This window comes from Lineus longissimus, chromosome 1 (assembly GCF_910592395.1).
Source record: "Lineus longissimus chromosome 1, tnLinLong1.2, whole genome shotgun sequence".
Lineage (NCBI taxonomy): Eukaryota > Metazoa > Nemertea > Pilidiophora > Heteronemertea > Lineidae > Lineus > Lineus longissimus.
In genome coordinates, this window is record NC_088308.1 from 25,246,349 (window position 1) to 25,264,644 (window position 18,296).

Consider the following 18,296-nt stretch of genomic DNA (forward strand, 5'->3'; position numbering starts at 1 on the left):
GTGCTTGATGATGAATTTTATGTTTGCCTTTCTGGCAATTTCATGATTGCCCTTCTGTCATGAATGGATTGGGCGTGTACTGTTACGGTGGCCACGGAGTCCAACTGTCGGGCGACCAGTCAGGCGAGAGTCCCCGAACAGGGAGATGTCGCCAAAACGAGAGCTCTATACTTGCCTGGAGACCTGTCGATTGGACTACTGCCTTGTCTGGGATCCTGATCGCACTCTCGCTATTTCATTTCAAAAGAATTATTATTTTACCATATCAGGAAACTGGGCTCATGATAGATACGGTTGCGAAGGCAATATCCAAACACCGCGTTATACCATTTTTCATCAGTTAATGGCATGCATAACTGATAAAATGCCGAAGTAACGTTATTGTTTGGGATACATAGTACTATAACTTTGATTGTCAATATTTGTCGCGAATAGGTAATGTTGACTTTGTTTTATTAAACCCGAATGATAGTCACCGATGCGGATAATTAATGTGGTTGGCTGGGAGAAAGGTTTTTGGTCTCAAGAGATGCGAGCGCTGTGACCAATCTTGATTATATTATGTTGGGGTAGATCAGATGGTATTGGACTGTGACACAAGTAAATATAGATGATGAAACACATCAGAGGCAGTGAGAGTAACCGGTGCATCAGCCGGTGACATTTACTGAATCTTTCAGAAGATATAGACCCTATCGAAAACCAAAACCCGGAAACTAAACGCTTTCACGATGCCTCTGTCAAAGATAAATGTTGACCCTCTGTTTCAAACGGGGCCAGAAGACCTGCGTCGCAAGAAAGAAGATCAGAGGCATGCGGAATACTACACGGATACGACGACATATATCGCTATGTTGCCCTTGCTCAATGCCATGAAACTGTTCGGACTTTATCACGGGAGGCACAGCCGGAACGGGAGCGCATGTGCATTGGTGTACAGCGCAGTGATCAGCTTCTTGTTAATGACAGCGTCGTTGAGGATGTTGCTACTTTTTGAATCTAATGAATCGTTTAGCCCGGAACTCTTCACGAAGGTGGCAGTAACGAACTGGTTTATCTTGTGCATGATCCAGGCTTTGTCCAGTTTTAGGGTATGGTATTCGAAAGACAAAGCACCTGGCTTCATGACAGATTATCACAAGTTGGTAGCGCACTGTGAAATCAAACACGACTGCTTTGCAAGGAAGTTACGAAAGCGTGCTGTTATTGCAACATCTTTGGCCGTTTCGATTGTCGTTATCAACACATTTCTCATTGCATATTTGTTAGCCACTTCGAGAGCGATGGATTTTGTTCTGAGCCCGTTGCAGATGTTTAAAGGATACCCAAGTTGGGTGCGGTCACTTCTTACCGGCTTGGCAACAGTAAACCTCACATACACTTCAGCAGCATGGGTTTTGCCGCTGGCGTTCGGACACTGTATCAGCTACGTGGTCAGGTCGGAATTGAACTGTTTTAACAACGCATTCAGCAATCAGATCGACAGAAATGGCGCCTTTGACGGTGATTTGTCTGATTACAGAAGTCGCCACCAGGCAATTACTAGACTTGTTAAAGAGGCTGACGATCTGTTGGGGGTGCAAATATCGTGTAGCCTTATCTGTGGTTTGGCATTGGAGATATTTATGCTTTACAATACTTTATGGGATGGAAGTATTCGTCACGACTCAATGCAGTTGTTGTCATACATCTATTGGATAGCTGGCTCAGGGCTGTGTCTTGTTATCATAATCTACGATGGCGCCATGGTCAACAGTGCAGTGAGTTCAGTTTTTGCTTCCTCAAACTTGGGGTACATGTATAGGCCTATATGGCAAATAACTTGTTACTCTAAGCAAATAATGATAATATTGATCTCTGATGAAACTCTGTTTGAACGAAATAACAGCATACAGATTTCCGTGAACTGTACGATGCGGGGTGAATGAAATATTAAATGTGATCACATCGTAAGACATTTTTCACCCAAGACGACTTTTTCTGCAGGTATTTTAGATATCTAAACTTGACGTGCTTTAACACCTTTTTCGTTTCAGGCCCACCAAAGCCTCTCGCGGCTGCATGATATAAAGTTGCAGAAGCATTCTAACATCCGGGATCTTACTGAGGTAGGTGTGATCATTTTCGCATCGCGGCCTTGACTTGTCAGGGGAACATTGAGATCCCCCGTCATTGCGCCATAGCAGTATTGTTCATTACAAACTTCGACAAAACTCCACAGAGTACTTCGTTCCCTATTTATGAGAATACGTTATTGGCGAGTTGTGCAGCTATTTTTCCACGAAATATTTATTTGCAGATAACCATTTTCCTGAACAAGCTATCTGGTCCACCCATTGGTTTGACCGCCATTGGCTTATTCGTCATAGACAAGCCAACTATTCTAACGGTAAGTAATTTGGTATTCTTGTTGCTATAGGCCTAACTTACCAGGATTGAGTGTTGCTCACGTGCATCCCACTCTCTAACCTATCAGGATTGAGTGTTGCTCACGTGCATCCCTCTCTCTAACCTATCAGGATTGAGTGTTGCTCACGTGCATCCCTCTCTCTAACCTATCAGGATTGAGTGTTGCTCACGTGCATCCCGCTCTCTAACCTACCAGGATTGAGTGTTGCTCACGTGCATCCCGCTCTCTAACCTATCAGGATTGAGTGTTGCTCACGTGCATACCTCTCTCTAACCTATCAGGATTGAGTGTTGCTCACATGCATCCCTCTCTCTAACCTATCAGGATTGAGTGTTGCTCACGTGCATCCCGCTCTCTAACTACCAGGATTGAGTGTTGCTCACGTGCATCCCTCTCTCTAACCTATCAGGATTGAGTGTTGCTCACGTGCATCCCTCTCTCTAACCTATCAGGATTGAGTGTTGCTCACGTGCATCCCTCTCTCTAATCTATCAGGATTGAGTGTTGCTCACGTGCATCCTGTTCTCTAACCTACCAGGATTGAGTGTTGCTCACGTGCATCCCGCTCTCTAACCTATCAGGATTGAGTGTTGCTCACGTGCATCCCACTCTCTAACCTACCAGGATTGAGTGTTGCTCACGTGTATCCCTCTCTCTAACCTATTAGGATTGAGTGTTGCTCACGTGCATCCCGCTCTCTAACCTACCAGGATTGAGTGTTGCTCACGTGCATCCCTCTCTCTAACCTACATTAATAATTTTGATAAGGCAATGGTGAGCCGGAACCTTTGTGTTTTTTGTCTTCAGAAAAGGTTGCAAGACTCTATGCTGACCACTTCATCTTCCTTGAATTAAAATTTCTCAACTTCCTTTTTTTCAGGCGATCGGCATGTTCCTCACCTACTTCGTGATCGTTGTACAATTTAGGATGCCAACAAGCACAGGAGACGACGCCAGCGCAAATGCAACATTGACATAATTGTTAAGGTGTATAATGATCTGCTGACAATGTCATAGTTGTGGTTCAGTATTGGATGCCTACAAGCGCAGAATGTGTCAGTGCAAGTCCGAAATCTATAATTTCCACCAAAAGTTACGAAAAAATAGCCCACGAGGATCGCATTATGGTCATGTGAGATCGCCATTGCGTTTTACTTTAACCGTTCCTATGTTCATAATATTACGACCAGTTACCAACTCTGATAAAAATTGTAAATAGAATCATAAAAAATCTAATTATTTTTGTTGTTGTTGCCTATTCTGTTGCTGTCTGCCCTGGTTCACATATTAGAGGTGCGGCGAGCGACTTGCACAAAGACCGTCCTGTGTTGGATTCGATACTAAGTCACGACAGAAGAGAATTTTCGTTATGTTTTTTTGCGCACATCTCGATAAGGTTTAGGTGTGATGACCGAAATTAATACCGCACTGTAGGGTCTCTATATACATGTACCTTTAAATCAAGACCGTCTGCTGTCTCTCAACTTCCGCACCAAACATTTGGCCAAGGCCTACATTCTCCGGGTCTTGAATTTAGTACAGAAACCCGCCACTGCGTTGTTGACAGCCATTGTCATAACCGATAGCGCCGATCGATCGACCAAGCCATACCGACAACACACTGCATATGCTTTGTACACTCTCAAATCTCTCACTAAGGAACGGCATCATCAACTATCACAGAACGTGGGAGCTTGAACCAAACCTATATTACATTGGGGTGAAAGTATTCTGTGGTATATATAAATGGGTAATGGAGACACAGCGGATGATGCATTTGAGGAGGCAGTGCACCTCAACCCAGCCACCAAGGAGGAGGCATCAGACGTCGAGAAGGAACCGTTGAAAACGTGCCCCGCCACCAAGAAAGCATCGGATTTCCCCGAGTCATTCCCAGAGGGAGGATATGGATGGGTTGTCGTCGTTGCATCGTTTTTTGGTTCATTCATGTTCCCACTCTGCCTGACCTATGGTCTCTTCCACGTGGTGCTGGTGGAGCAGCTCGGAAGGAGTAGAGGAGAGACTGCTTTGGTTGGATCTGTGACGTATCTATTTACTGCAGGTGCAGGTAAGTCGATTCTGAATTACTCATCACTTGGTTCTCAATGTTATATGTTGCTCAGCGCCGAGTGGATAACCACATATATCAAATATGTTATAGTTGCATACGGTATATGTATGCCGCAATGAGAGCTGGAATTTGGGGGAATGCACGTACAGAGGTAAAGTGAAAAAATTAAATATCATTGTGGCTAAAGCACAAAAAACACGCGAGCGTCGGCCTAGACTTATCTCTGACCTTAGCATAGGCCTACGGCTACGCAATCTATGCAGGCCGAATTGAAGGCTAATACTTGATGTAAGATATATAGCTTAGGTCAAGAAGTCATACAATGTGTAAATAAATAATTGTCTGTATTCAGATTATTCACATGCCTGGAATATCAATCAATACAATATGCCTGTTTTATGTAACATAATAATACATGTAATGTAGGCCTACGTGTTATTAAACTAAACTAAAGGACATTGCATCCTTAGGACAAGTATAGGAGGGGTACTCCCACAGCGACACTGCGAAGCACCCCTTTAGTGCGGTTGTACCCCTAAACTTCAATTCAAATGTTATGGATCTTCTCCAAATGATAAACATGTGGATTTGGATTAGGATTTAGTCATTCTGAAGCAATAAGTTGCTGACAACTTGATGATGTTTATGTTTTTTTTGCATTCAAATTAAACACCCCAGAGTTCGAATAGGCACATTTTCTCTCCCATAAAGGTATTATCTGTGGTTCCGACGAACACTTTTGAGTTCTATGAACTGCTATAACAACCTCTGGAAGCCTTTTTTTTTTAAAGATTATAATTTATATTCTGAGGTTGCTTTGCTGGCTACTGCCGGATCACATCAGCGCATCCACTAATGAACAGATTAGAGCTCTGTTTCTTCATACGACCTCATGGGTTCATTAAAATGCGACAAATACATACAAAATGTACATGTACAATTAATTATGACAAACGAGGACGAGGACAATATAGTGGTGCCTAATTAGGCTAAACACTGAGATGACACATAAATAAAGAAATTTGCTCTTCGAGGTTTTAAAGTTCATGTAAATCAAGAACAATACAGTATGTAGCTGCACTTAGCCTATCTCATCTTTAAGAAAACTTTACGTATATATTAAGAGCAAGTATAGATTAATATATATCTGCTGTTGATATAACCTAATTTTTGTGCTTTGATAAATCCTCATCTTATTTCTAACTAGAGCCCAAAAATTACAAACCAGCGGTGTTGAGTAGACAAGAAAATTGCTTAAAACTGGATGATTTCGGTGATATTTTTGCATTCAGAGTTTTAGCGAGCATCCCAGGGTTCAAATAAGCACATTTCCTCTCCCATAAAGGTTCCAACGGGCATTAGGTTTCTCTGAACAGCCATAATACCCCTCTGTAACCCTATTTTCTAAGAGAATGCTGAGGTATCATTGGTTGCATGCTGGCTGCAGCCGGATCCCATCAGCGCTTCCACAAATAAACAGCTTTGAGCTATGTTGGGTGCCTTATTGGTAAAGTGACCTTAATTATCCTTCAACAATCCCTCTTCCATTGTCTTCAGGGCCTTTGTCAAGTTTCCTCTGCAACTTGATTGGGCATCGTGGCACATGTATCCTTGGTAGCGTGTTGGCTACTTCCGGTTATCTCATCAGCGCATTCTCCAGCAGCTTCGAGCTCCTCTTCTTCTCATATGGATGCCTTGTTGGTAAGTATAACCTGCTTTTTAAAATCGTGCATTATTTCTCTCAACCAAAATCAGCACTCTGCCATCGAAAATCCGTCACAGACATCCATCATTGACAGGATAATTCAGTGACATGATTGGGAGTTAGCGCTGCCGCGGGAGTTGCGCGGCGAGGAAATTACATGGTGGCTTCCTCTCGCAATTGTGATTCTTCGCTTAGACCGATAACAAGTTCCCACCACCCCTCTGTCAGCGATGTTGTAAGAATTCCTCTTTAGATACCGTGCTCGGCGATGATTGTGTATCATTTCGATGCAAAATATGATAACATTGGCTGAAGTACCATCATGAATTGTATATTTAAGTCAGAACTAAAAGGCAGCTTTTCTGAAGACTTTGGTAAACGACTGCTCTCTATCAAAATCCCACCAAAATTGATATCACTATTTTGCTTTCAGGGACGGGAATTTCACTCCAGTTGGTGCCTACCATGGTTCTGGTTCAGTTCTACTTCGAGAAGCGGCGAGCCCTAGCAGTAGCAATAGTCAGAACAGGGAGCGGAGTCGGTAGTCTGGTCCTACCGCCGATCGTTCAGCTCCTCATTGATGAATACTCGTGGAGAGGAGCTATGATTCTCCTCGCGGGGTTCGCCCTGCAGGGGTGTGTCATTGGGGCCCTCTTGCGACCAAATGCGAAGTCAACTATGAGTAAAATATCAAATATCAGAGATCGCCAGAGTCTTTCTTTGAGAGAAACTATTATGTCAAATCTTGCTCATTTTAAGGACTGTCGATTTCTAATGTGTTCATTAGTGCAATTCTCGGAGGGAGTACACTCAGTTATTTATTATTATTTACTACCAGACCGAGTGGTCGGATTTGGATTCACGTCCGACCAGGCTGCTTTTTTCTTGTTTCTGACGGGAGTAAGCTCCACGATTACTCGTCTGGCGACTGGTGTTCTTACAAACCATTTCAAGTTAAATTCGATAGTTCTGCACGGTTGCGCCTTTCTACTCATGTCGACTTGTCATTTGTCATTTAGTCTGTTAAGCAATCCTAGCTATGGAGTATTGGTGACGATATCTGTTGTATTTGGATTGGGGTTTGGTGTTACAACCTGCAATTTGATACTTCTCATGCTGCAACTGTTTGGGATTCACCGGATGACAGTCGCATTGGGTTGGGTGCTGCTTGCAGAAGGTATCGGCGGTTTCATTGGACCGCCAATAGGAGGCGCAATTTTTGACATGACGGAAAGTTACACATATTCGTTTCTTTTATCAGGGGGGTTTGCATTTTTGGCTTGTGTATTAACCATTCCTTTGTTTGTGATACATAAATACAAGTTTAAGCAGGGACTACAACGAGTTACTACTAAATGTGATGAATTTTTCGATTAAAATCATTGAAATCGAACTTATTTTTTAATTTTTTTCGTTCACCATTTGTTATGCAACTAACCGGTATGAGCCCAAACTTTTATGTAGAAGTAGAGCATGCCCCTCTTGTTAAAATAGCCGGCCGAATTATCATGGTATACATGTACATGTAGTTCTTTTATATAAGCTTATCCCATGACGTCTCAGTACCAAGGAGATTAGAAGCACATAATAGAATTCTCAGGACATTCTATCCTAGGACGTTTCAAACTTCTCCACCCGCGTCATGGTTGCAACATTTATTTAGAAATATATTTGGTCGAACCAACCGAACACAAAATCCCGTCTCGAGGACAGTATTTCTTAGAGAATTCCGAGATCTTCATTCAAACTATCAGACTGTGAAATTTAGGCAAGTCCATTAAATCAAAAAATAAATGGAGAACACCGTTTGAACTTCGTCATCGATCAATTTTTTAATAACCATGCACTCTGATAGCAAGAACATTATCAGGTTTACAAATGATTTTAGGGTTATCTTTCGTGAGATTATGAACACTAACTGTACCAGTATACATACATCTGTATTCAAGGCCACTCGAAAATGGTGTCAGGTCGCACACATGACATGCACTTTGGATCGTTGGTATGAACTGTGCATGGCGATCGACCAGGCATGGCATCCCGCTAACGCCAAGGCCAGTTCACCGATTAGCCAAAAATTTACGAATTCCAGCAATGAGCAGTGGCAGTGACCTATAACCCGACTCGCCACATTTCAAGGATCTTACTTGCGAACTGCACAAGTGTTCGCTTTTGTAGCGTCACCATGGTCATTGGAGACAAAGATGGTAATGCACTTGAGGCGACAACTCGCTTCCACCCGGTCACGAACGAAGTAAACGCCGAGAAGGAACCGTTGAAAACATGCCCCGCCACCAAGAACGCATCGGATTTCCCGGAGTCATTCCATGAGGGTCGATATGGATGGGTTGTCGTCGTTGCGTCGTTTTTTGGTCAGTTCATGTTCCCACTCTGCCTGTCGACCTATGGTCTCTTCCACGTGGTGCTGGTGGAGCAGCTCGGAAGGAGTAGAGGAGAGACTGCTTTGGTTGGATCTGTGACGTATCTATTTACTGCAGGTGCAGGTAAGTTTCCTGTACCATATTGGAAAATGTTACTTTGTCGCAAACAGAACGTATTTTGTTAATATTTCACGCTAACGGACTGATACCACCACGATTTGCCGTTCTTAGTACACTGCCCTGGAGGAGGTCGCTCTCAAGGATGACATCAGCTACCCTCAAGGAATTCGGCTTTGATCACGCGGACATCTATGGGGCAGGTTGAAGCTCCGTCTCTGTGTTTGGCTGCCCACATAGCCTCAAGTTGACTTTCCCAGATGTGGATGGTTCCCTCGATTTCGTTGGCGTTTACAAGTTAATCAACCTGGCAGGTCCTAAACATCTGATCCTCTGTCCCATTGTCTTCAGGGCCTTTGTCAAGTTTCCTCTGCAACTTGATTGGGCATCGTTGCACATGTATCCTTGGTAGCGTGCTGGCTGCTGCCGGTTATCTCATTAGCGCATTCTCCAGCAGTTTCGAGCTCCTTTTCTTCTCATATGGATGCCTTATTGGTAAGTCTATACCTTGTTTTATTCCGTCTTCACAAACCCAACCCTCGAAGAGGTCGTTGGTGCCAACGCAGCCGCAGTAAGTACAGGTATATATCGGTGAGCAGTGCTTCTCTGTACTGTTTCAGTGTTTCCCTACAAAAGATTAGGCCTCGAATGGAATTGTTGTTGGGTCAATAATCGCCTCAATCCTTGAATAGGGGAAAAATAAGGGAAACACTGACAAAAGTTACACCGGTAGAATTGATAAAGTATCTTTAAACCAAGGATGAAAGAGATCCCCGGGAGTTTTACCGTTTTCTAGCTCCTAGTTCAAGAAATATCATACACTCTTGGTGTAAATATATATACTGACTTCCCGTATTTTCCTTTCAGGTACAGGTATATGTCTGCAGCTTGTCCCAACCATGGTGCTAGTTCAGTTTTATTTCGAAAAGCGGCGAGCTTTAGCAATATCAATTGTCAGAACAGGGAGCGGAGTCGGTAGTCTGGTCCTACCGCCGATCGTTCAGCTCCTCATTGATGAATACTCGTGGAGAGGAGCTATGATTCTCCTCGCGGGGTTCGCCCTGCAGGGGTGTGTCATTGGCGCCCTTTTACGACCAAATGCTAAATTAAACGTCAGTAAAAGCAATCGACAACGAAGATCTTTTGCTGAAAATGTGATATCAACATTTGATTTTTTCAAGGACAGTCGTTTACTAATATGGTTATTCGTGCAATTCTCGGAGGGCTTACACGCCGTTATGTTTTTTTACTTATTGCCAGATAGAGTCATTGGATTCGGATTCACCGCCGACCAGGCTGCTTTTCTCCTCTTTCTAACGGGGATAAGTTCGACACTTCTCCGCCTGGTCACTGGTGTTTTAACAAATCGCTTTCACCTCAGTTCCATAGTTCAGTACGGTTGTGCTTTCCTACTAATGTCAACTTCTCATTTTGTATTAATGTTGAGCAGTCTGAGTTATGGTGTCTTGGTGGTGATGTCTTTGGTGTTTGGAGTGGGGTCGGGCATCGGTACCTGCAATCTTACACTCCTCATGCTGCAGCTGTTCGGAATACATCGGGCGACTATCGCCTTGGGTTGGGTGATGTTAGCGGAGGGTATAGGGGGCTTCATTGGACCACCAGTAGGGGGCGCAATATTTGACATGACCGGGAGTTACACACATTCGTTTCTTTTATCAGGAGCGTTTGCTGTTGCGGCTAGTGCATTTACGATTCCAGTTTTCATAATTCATAGATACAAGTTTAAAACGACAAATAGTTACCAACTTGACGAACAATCCAGATAAATCAAAATTAAGTACATCCATTTATTTTGTATTGTTTTCGATTTGTACGTATGCATACCTCTTACGGATCCTGATAATTTCTCATCTGCTCTCTTTTAATGTTTATAAGGTCAGCTGTATGTTAGGCGAAGACATCCCTTAGACGAATATGCAATCGGTAGGCCTCGTACTGCTCGATTGACGTCGAAGGACGATCGGGCAAGAAATTACTATTTGCCTCTGACCTTATAAAAGTGAAAGGAGAGTATTGATTTGTTTGACTAGAAATTCTGTGTTATCACGACTGGTTTATATACAAGAGGGTATAATAAACCGCGACTCTGCGCAGGTAATGACGGAAAGAAAGCTAAATCATTTGAAGTCGTTGGCAAAGTTGGTAGCAGGTGCCTATTAGAAGTCTGTAATAATGAATATATGCTGTATTGAAAGTTGCTGTCCACGTTCGGGAATACTCCTTCCAGCTGGCAGTTTGTTGTAGGGACTGATGTAATGTCGAGGAGATTAGCCTGACCCGAATTCTGCTGTTTACTGGCCATGGGTCCTGAGGCTGCCGCTTTTAATGCATCGCTATACGGCGTGGTGGTTGAAGGCGTCCTCCATAGGATGGCTGGGGTCTGTGGAATGCTGACTGTAGATATGTTGAACCTGAAAGAATGAATGATGTTATAACGAAGGGAGGGGTAAGTAGTAGAAATAGAAAATAGAAGGTATCGGCGGTTTCATTGGTCCGCCAATAGGAGGCGCAATTTTTGACATGACGGAAAGTCACACATATTCGTTTCTTTTATCAGGGGGGTTTGCATTTTCGGCTTGTTTATTAACCATTCCTTTGTTTGTGATAAATAAATACAAGTTTAAGCAGGGACTACAACGAGTTACTACTAACTCTGATGAATATTTCGATTAAAATAATTGAAATCGAACTTATTTTTTTCGTTCACCGTTTGTTATGCAACTTACCGGTATGAGCCCAAACTTTTATGTAGAAGTAGAGTATGTCCCCCTGGTTAAAATAGCCAGCCGAATTATCATGGTATAGTTCTTTTATATAAGTTTATCCCATGACGTCTCAGTACCAAGGAGATTAGAAGCACATAATAAAATTCTCAGGACATTCTATCCTAGGACGTTTCAAACTTCTCCACCCACGTCATGGTTGCAACATTTATTTAGAAAGATATTTGGTCGAACCAACGGAACACAAAATCCCGTCTCGAGGACAGTATTTCTTAGAGAATTCCGAGATCTTCATTCCAACTATCAGATTGTGAAATTTAGGCCAGTCCATTAAATCAAAAAATAAATGGAGAACACCGTTTGAACTTCGTCATCGATCAATTTTTTAATAACCATGCACTCTGATAGCAAGAACATTATCAGGTTTACAAACGATTTTGGGGTTATCTTTCGTGAGATTATGAAAACTAACTGGACCAGTATACATACATCCGTATTCAGGGCTACTCGAAAATGGTGTCAGGTCGCACACATGACATGCACTTTGGATCGTTGGTATGAACTGTGCATGGCGATCGACCAGGCATGGCATCCCGCTGACGCCAAGGCCAGTTCACCGATTAGCCAAAAATTAACGAATTCCAGCAATGAGCAGTGGCAGTGACCTATAACCCGACTCGCCACATTTCAAGGATCTTACTTGCGAACTGCACAAGGGTTCGCTTTTGTAGCGTCAACATGGTCATTGGAGACAAAGATGGTAATGCACTTGAGGCGACAACTCGCTTCCACCCGGTCGACGAAGTAAACGCCGAGAAGGAACTTTTGAAAACGTGTCCCGCCACCAAGAACGCATCGGATTTCCCCGAGTCATTCCATGAGGGTGGATATGGATGGGTTGTCGTCGTTGCGTCGTTTTTTGGTCAGTTCATGTTCCCACTCTGCCTGACCTATGGTCTCTTTCACGTGGTGCTGGTGGAGCAGCTCGGAAGGAGTAGAGGAGAGACTGCTTTGGTTGGATCTGTGACGTATCTATTTACTGCAGGTGCAGGTAAGTTTCCTGTACCAAATTGGAAAATGTTACTTTGTCGCTAACAGGACGTATTTTGTTAATATTTCACGCTAACGGACTGATACCGCCACGATTTGCCGTTCTTAGTACACTGCCCTGGAGGAGGTCGCTCTCAAGGATGACATCAGCTACCCTCAAGGAATACGGCTTTGATCACGACATCTGTGGGGCAGGTTGAAGCTCCGTCTCTATGTTTGGCTGCCCACATAGCCTCAAGTTGGCTTTCCCAGATGTGAATGGTTCCCCTCGATTTCGTTGGCGTTTACAAGTTAATCAACCTGGCAGGTGCTAAACATCTGATCCTCTGTCCCATTGTCTTCAGGGCCTTTGTCAAGTTTCCTCTGCAACTTGATTGGGCATCGTTGCACATGTATCCTTGGTAGCGTGCTGGCTACTGCCGGTTATCTCATTAGCGCATTCTCCAGCAGCTTCGAGCTCCTTTTCTTCTCATATGGATGCATTATTGGTAAGTCTATACCTTGTTTTAATTATTCCGTCTTCACAAACCCAACCCTCGAAGAGGTCGTTGGTGCCAAAGCAGCCGCAGTAATAAAGTACAGGTGTATATCGGTGAGCAGTGCTTCTCTGTACTGTTTAAGTGTTTCCCTACAAAAGATTAGACCTTGAATGGAATTGTTGTTGGGTCAGTAATCGCCTCAATCTGTGAATAGGGGAAAAATAAGGGAAACACTGAAAAATGGGAAACACTGACAAAAGTTACACCGATAGTATTGATAAAGTTTCTATAAACCAAGAATGAAAGAGATCCCCGGGAGTTTTACCGTTTTCTAGCTCCCAGTTCAAGATTCAGTTACCGGTAGGAAATATCATACACTCTTGGTGTAAATATATATACTGACTTCCCTTATTTTCCTTTCAGGTACAGGTATATGTCTGCAGCATGTCCCAACCATGGTGCTAGTTCAGTTTTATTTCGAAAAGCGGCGAGCTTTAGCAATATCAATTGTCAGAACAGGGACCGGAGTCGGTAGTCTGGTCCTACCGCCGATCGTTCAGCTCCTCATTGATGAATATTCGTGGAGAGGAGCCATGATTCTCCTCGCGGGGTTCGCCCTGCAGGGGTGTGTCATTGGCGCCCTTTTACGACCAAATGCTAAATTAAACGTCAGTAAAAGCAATCGACAACGAAGATCTTTTGCTGAAAATGTGATATCAACATTTGATTTTTTCAAGGACAGTCGTTTACTAATATGGTTATTCGTGCAATTCTCGGAGGGCTTACACGCCATTATGTTTTTTTACTTATTGCCAGATAGAGTCATTGGATTCGGATTCACCGCCGACCAGGCTGCTTTTCTCCTCTTTCTAACGGGGATAAGTTCGACACTTCTCCGCCTGGTCACTGGTGTTTTAACAAATCGCTTTCACCTCAGTTCCATAGTTCAGTACGGTTGTGCTTTCCTACTAATGTCAACTTCTCATTTTGTATTAATGTTGAGCAGTCCGAGTTATGGTGTCTTGGTGGTGATGTCTTTGGTGTTTGGAGTGGGGTCGGGCATCGGTACCTGCAATCTTACACTCCTCATGCTGCAGCTGTTCGGAATACATCGGGCGACTATCGCCTTGGGTTGGGTGATGTTAGCGGAGGGTATAGGGGGCTTCATTGGACCACCAGTAGGGGGCGCAATATTTGACATGACCGGGAGTTACACATATTCGTTTCTTTTATCAGGAGCGTTTGCTGTTGCGGCTAGTGCATTTACGATTCCAGTTTTCATAATTCATAGATACAAGTTTAAAACGACAAATAGTTACCAACTTGACGAACAATCCAGATAAATCAAAATTAAGTACATCCATTTATTTTGTATTGTTTTCGATTTGTACGTATGCATACCTCTTACGGATCCTGATAATTTCTCATCTGCTCTCTTTTAATGTTTATAAGGTCAGCTGTATGTTAGGCTAAGACATCCCTTAGACGGATATGCAATCAGTAGGCCTCGTACTGCTCGATTGACGTCGAAGGACGATCGGGCAAGAAATTACTATTTGCCTCTGACCTTATAAAAGTGAAAGGAGAGTATTGATTTGTTTGACTAGAAATTCTGTGTTATCACGACTGGTTTATATACAAGAGGGTATAATAAACCGCCACTTTGCGCAGGTAATGACGGAACGAAAGCTAAATCATTTGAAGTCGTTGGCAAAGTTGGTAGCAGGTGCCTATTAGAAGTCTGTAATAATGAATATATGCTGTATTGAAAGTTGCTGTCCATGTTCGGGAATACTCCTTCCAGCTGGCAGTTTGTTGTAGGGACTGATGTAATGTCGAGGAGATTAGCCTGACCCGAATTCTGCTGTTTACTGGCCATGGGTCCTGAGGCTGCCGCTTTTAATGCATCGCTATACGGCGTGGTGGTTAGTTGAAGGCGTCCTCCATAGGATGGCTGGGGTCTGTGGAATGCTGACTGTAGATATGTTGAACCTGAAAGAATGAATGGTGTTATAACGAAGGGAGGGGTAAGTAGAAGAAATAGAAAAAACAGAAGATAGGGATCCGATTACCACCAGACATGGCCAAACTCTATTCTGTCTTTGGCAGTTGATACAGAGAAGGACAATACAGTCTGATGAAATGCTAATTCAGGAGCTCTCCGTTGATGGATCAGAGGGTTGACCCTGATCTTCACCATTCTCTGGTTGCCTGTATTCGAATAATCATCGCACCTCTCAGATCGGTGTTCCAAAGCATGTCTCTAGGTGACCTCATCTGACATGATCGGAGAGAGGGAGGACGACAAACGGAACAGGAGCATTGTTTGATGCGCTCATTCTTCTGTAGCAGATCTGAAATGTTAAAAAAAGCGCATTGGTGTATATTTCATGATCACTTGAATAGTTTGTTATCAGTACAAACCACATTTATGATTTGTCAGAATCTCTTCTTACATCGTTTAGCTTCTTAGCGAATGTATATACATGTTCTGGCTTCAAATCTTAATGTAAGTCTCGTAACACTAGTTTCATTCAATTCATGGTTTTTCAGTGGCTGAAGACATACTTTTTTGCGAGAATTAAAACATCTTGGCACTTACTTAGGTTGGTGACATCTTGTGCCTTGAGACATTTGATGATGCTCTGGAGCCCCTCCTTCACTGGGACACAACTACGCCCCAAATGCACGGGCTTAGTTGAATAGGATATGGTTTCAACCCGTTGGGTACCTCTACGCGTCATGGCAATAGGGAAGACTTTAGAGCTGATCTGGGCTTGGCTCCAAACCCGCCAGAAAGACTGGAGTACCGGGCTAGCAGCATTCTGAAAGCAGATTGAATCGTCTGATAATATGATAATGACAACATTGTAAAAACTTCTCTTGGTATTCCACCCGAAAGCAGACCTGGCAACCTCACCTGGGCCATTTTTTAAGTGAACATGACAAACTATCTTGGCTTTTATGCCTTCCATTCGATCAACGTCGAGCCATCACGAAAATGAGTTATTGATGTTGAGGGATATTCCTTCAAATTGTCTATTAAATACTGACCCTCAGCATGATATCTGCCTTCTGATAGTCGAGCGCAGTGCAGCCCAGGGACCGAATGTGGTCCATCAATGACAGGAACCTCTCGGCATCCAAGGCAGCCATCTTGCCGGTCACATCTTTCACGTTCAGTTGGAAGTGGTCTTCGTAACTTCGAAAACTTGGTGAGATCATTTGTTCCTAGAAATACAATTCAACTAGAAGTCAATTCACGACTCACATCGTCTTTTTCCATCCTCCCACATCGGGAATTTGTGTCTTTCCTACAGTAGCCAAGTGTATTTCAGAAACGACCCGAAGGCCTGCTATGGAAGGATGTTTCTATGCTGGTATACACTAACGACGAAGCACATAGACTGGCCATTGTAGTAACACGCCAAAGTTTCCATCAGTTCGAAAAAAGCATCACGTCAGTAAATCAAGAAGCAATCCGAAACGGTGATGTAATATGGTTCAGATATAATAAAAAAACTGATGCCATCGAGAGATTCAAAGCGCGACAAATTGTAACTGACTGCAACAATTTGATTCAGTGATAGCGCAATAGGAAGATTTAAGCTGAAATTGACCAAGATTGAATTATGAGGACTTCAAGGTAAGAAAATGACGCTTTTGCGCTCACTTTTTGTTCAAATCATGTAACTTTTTCAGGCCGGAGAAATTACGTCTCTGAAAAAAGTGTCAGAACTGAGATGATGAGATTCTAAGATGTGTCGTATTCCTGTAATTGACCAAATAACGACGCATTAAAAAGCTGTGTTACGTATTCCAATACCTTACTCATCTACTTCTTCCAAGTTGCATTGCGTCCGTCTCAATCAAATCCTTCATCCGATCCTCAAACCATCTGCCCAGATCCTAAGTGCCACTTAATCTCTTTTTCACCAAACAAATCAAATCTACCGCGTAACACAATCACTTAATAAATCTTGCAACATTTCTAGTGTCAACCTACCGCTTTACGACCTCACGACAATCGGGAAGCGTCGGTTTCCGGATCCTGTTTCAACCGCGGAATCTTTCATCCGCTATTCAGCGCACATCTCACGGACTTTGATCAAACATAACGCGATATTTGAGACGTCCTCGATCGGTTTAACCAATGTTTTATGGTTTACCTCATGCATAATAGACAAGTAATGTCATGGATCGTGAGAGGGGAAACTTTCTGACCAGATGCTGGTCACCTTCTGATGAATAGATGAGAGGATTGGGAGGGAAAAAGCGATAGCGATAAGTCGCATTCTGAATCTTGTAAGATATTCGGAATATTGGAAAGAAATTTATGACATTCTATCCTACGATCAATAGTTTTATCTGTGCTGGTGTTGTCAAGTGTTCACACTTGGGTGATATGCAAACATTGAGTTAATGTTTTCTACTCAGTGTTTGGGTCAACTGTCGATGGACCTATTCTTATTTACCCTAATAACTAACACATCACAATCCTGAGCCAAAACCAACACAAAAGTCAAATTTTGTTTCCTACCTTTATGAGTTTTTTAAGTTCTTCCAGTGTTTTCCCAGGGAATGTTTTCTGCACATTGTCACTTTGAATAGCCATGATGCAATTGACGCATGAGCATATGATCAAATCTTTGAGACTAGATTTGATGTCGAGGATGCAAAGCTGAAAAAGAATGAAGCGCATTGATTTGACTGATTTGATTAAAAATAAAAGACGAGAGTAAAGGTGTATGATTATCATCAGTATCCCTGCCTCTGCCGTGAGTTTTATTAAGGTGCATTGCATGCAAGCTTACATCGTCTCAGACCAAAACGAGCATGCACGAATGAAAACAAAAACTAAAGCTCGACCTTCCCAGGACTCGAACCTGGAATCTTCTGATCCGTAGTCAGACGCGTTATCCATTGCGCCAGAAGGCCTCGGTGAAAGTTATCGACATTTTACAAGTATTTTACTTCATTTTGAAGAGTTTGATGGACTGTCCTTACCGGCATTTTCCAGGTGGACAAAACCATTTTTTCGTCCATCAAAATGCGGATGAGACTCTGGAAATGTGAGACGATGCCCTCTACTGTATCCCGCTGATAGAGAGTGAACAAACCGATGGGCAGGGAGAACCTGGAATGATCAGCAAGACGTCAAGGACTGATGGCGTCTGCGGGATATCAACTTCGCAGCTGCAGCCCACGGTCTCTTTAAACGTGTTCCTTTTTTTGAAATAGCCTAATACGCTGCATTGTCGAACAAGTTTAAGAGGTTAGCTGTCTAGCAAACATTAAGCACTGAAGCCATGTTGAAGTTTAGTCGTCAGTGTTGTCGC

General features: G+C 43.1%; 4 protein-coding genes, 1 long non-coding RNA gene and 1 other non-coding gene across 6 annotated transcripts; 4 read left to right on the top strand and 2 right to left on the bottom strand.

Annotated features, from left to right (window-relative positions):
• The first annotated feature begins 731 nt into the window (after positions 1-731).
• Positions 732-3,428, top strand: LOC135488064 (uncharacterized). Its single transcript, XM_064772497.1, has 4 exons — positions 732-1,760; positions 2,037-2,108; positions 2,300-2,389; positions 3,291-3,428. Exons 1-4 carry the CDS (start codon positions 732-734, stop codon positions 3,387-3,389), a joined length of 1,290 nt encoding a protein of 429 aa, XP_064628567.1. The 3' UTR covers positions 3,390-3,428.
• A 549-nt stretch (positions 3,429-3,977) lies between these two features.
• Positions 3,978-7,896, top strand: LOC135501786 (monocarboxylate transporter 13-like). The gene is made up of 3 exons (XM_064794137.1): positions 3,978-4,478; positions 6,039-6,182; positions 6,620-7,896. The coding sequence occupies exons 1-3, from the start codon at positions 4,157-4,159 to the stop codon at positions 7,561-7,563; spliced, it is 1,410 nt and encodes a 469-aa protein (XP_064650207.1). The 5' UTR covers positions 3,978-4,156; the 3' UTR covers positions 7,564-7,896.
• A 338-nt stretch (positions 7,897-8,234) lies between these two features.
• Positions 8,235-10,554, top strand: LOC135493865 (monocarboxylate transporter 13-like). Its single transcript, XM_064781500.1, has 3 exons — positions 8,235-8,690; positions 9,036-9,179; positions 9,552-10,554. Exons 1-3 carry the CDS (start codon positions 8,372-8,374, stop codon positions 10,469-10,471), a joined length of 1,383 nt encoding a protein of 460 aa, XP_064637570.1. The 5' UTR covers positions 8,235-8,371; the 3' UTR covers positions 10,472-10,554.
• A 1,425-nt stretch (positions 10,555-11,979) lies between these two features.
• Positions 11,980-15,198, top strand: LOC135493874 (monocarboxylate transporter 13-like). The gene is made up of 3 exons (XM_064781513.1): positions 11,980-12,479; positions 12,823-12,966; positions 13,381-15,198. Exons 1-3 carry the CDS (start codon positions 12,167-12,169, stop codon positions 14,298-14,300), a joined length of 1,377 nt encoding a protein of 458 aa, XP_064637583.1. The 5' UTR covers positions 11,980-12,166; the 3' UTR covers positions 14,301-15,198.
• On the bottom strand, positions 14,862-15,678 carry LOC135493881 (uncharacterized). The gene is made up of 3 exons (XR_010448308.1): positions 15,560-15,678; positions 15,192-15,311; positions 14,862-14,949 (listed from the first exon to the last, which is right to left on the bottom strand). It is a non-coding gene; the product is annotated as an uncharacterized LOC135493881 (long non-coding RNA).
• Positions 15,679-17,822: 2,144 nt separating this feature from the next.
• Positions 17,823-17,895, bottom strand: Trnar-acg (transfer RNA arginine (anticodon ACG)). The gene has a single exon. It is a non-coding gene; the product is annotated as a tRNA-Arg (tRNA).
• Positions 17,896-18,296: the final 401 nt, after the last annotated feature.

Coding starts and splice junctions, on each gene's coding strand:
- LOC135488064 (XM_064772497.1), top strand. CDS start 732: ATGCCTCTGTCAAAGATAAATGTTGACCCTCTGTTTCAAACGGGGCCA. Junction 2,109..2,299: donor ACATCCGGGATCTTACTGAG/GTAGGTGTGATC, acceptor ATTTATTTGCAG/ATAACCATTTTCCTGAACAA. Junction 2,390..3,290: donor ACAAGCCAACTATTCTAACG/GTAAGTAATTTG, acceptor CCTTTTTTTCAG/GCGATCGGCATGTTCCTCAC.
- LOC135501786 (XM_064794137.1), top strand. CDS start 4,157: ATGGGTAATGGAGACACAGCGGATGATGCATTTGAGGAGGCAGTGCAC. Junction 4,479..6,038: donor TCTATTTACTGCAGGTGCAG/GTAAGTCGATTC, acceptor CATTGTCTTCAG/GGCCTTTGTCAAGTTTCCTC. Junction 6,183..6,619: donor CTCATATGGATGCCTTGTTG/GTAAGTATAACC, acceptor TTTTGCTTTCAG/GGACGGGAATTTCACTCCAG.
- LOC135493865 (XM_064781500.1), top strand. CDS start 8,372: ATGGTCATTGGAGACAAAGATGGTAATGCACTTGAGGCGACAACTCGC. Junction 8,691..9,035: donor TCTATTTACTGCAGGTGCAG/GTAAGTTTCCTG, acceptor CATTGTCTTCAG/GGCCTTTGTCAAGTTTCCTC. Junction 9,180..9,551: donor CTCATATGGATGCCTTATTG/GTAAGTCTATAC, acceptor TTTTCCTTTCAG/GTACAGGTATATGTCTGCAG.
- LOC135493874 (XM_064781513.1), top strand. CDS start 12,167: ATGGTCATTGGAGACAAAGATGGTAATGCACTTGAGGCGACAACTCGC. Junction 12,480..12,822: donor TCTATTTACTGCAGGTGCAG/GTAAGTTTCCTG, acceptor CATTGTCTTCAG/GGCCTTTGTCAAGTTTCCTC. Junction 12,967..13,380: donor CTCATATGGATGCATTATTG/GTAAGTCTATAC, acceptor TTTTCCTTTCAG/GTACAGGTATATGTCTGCAG.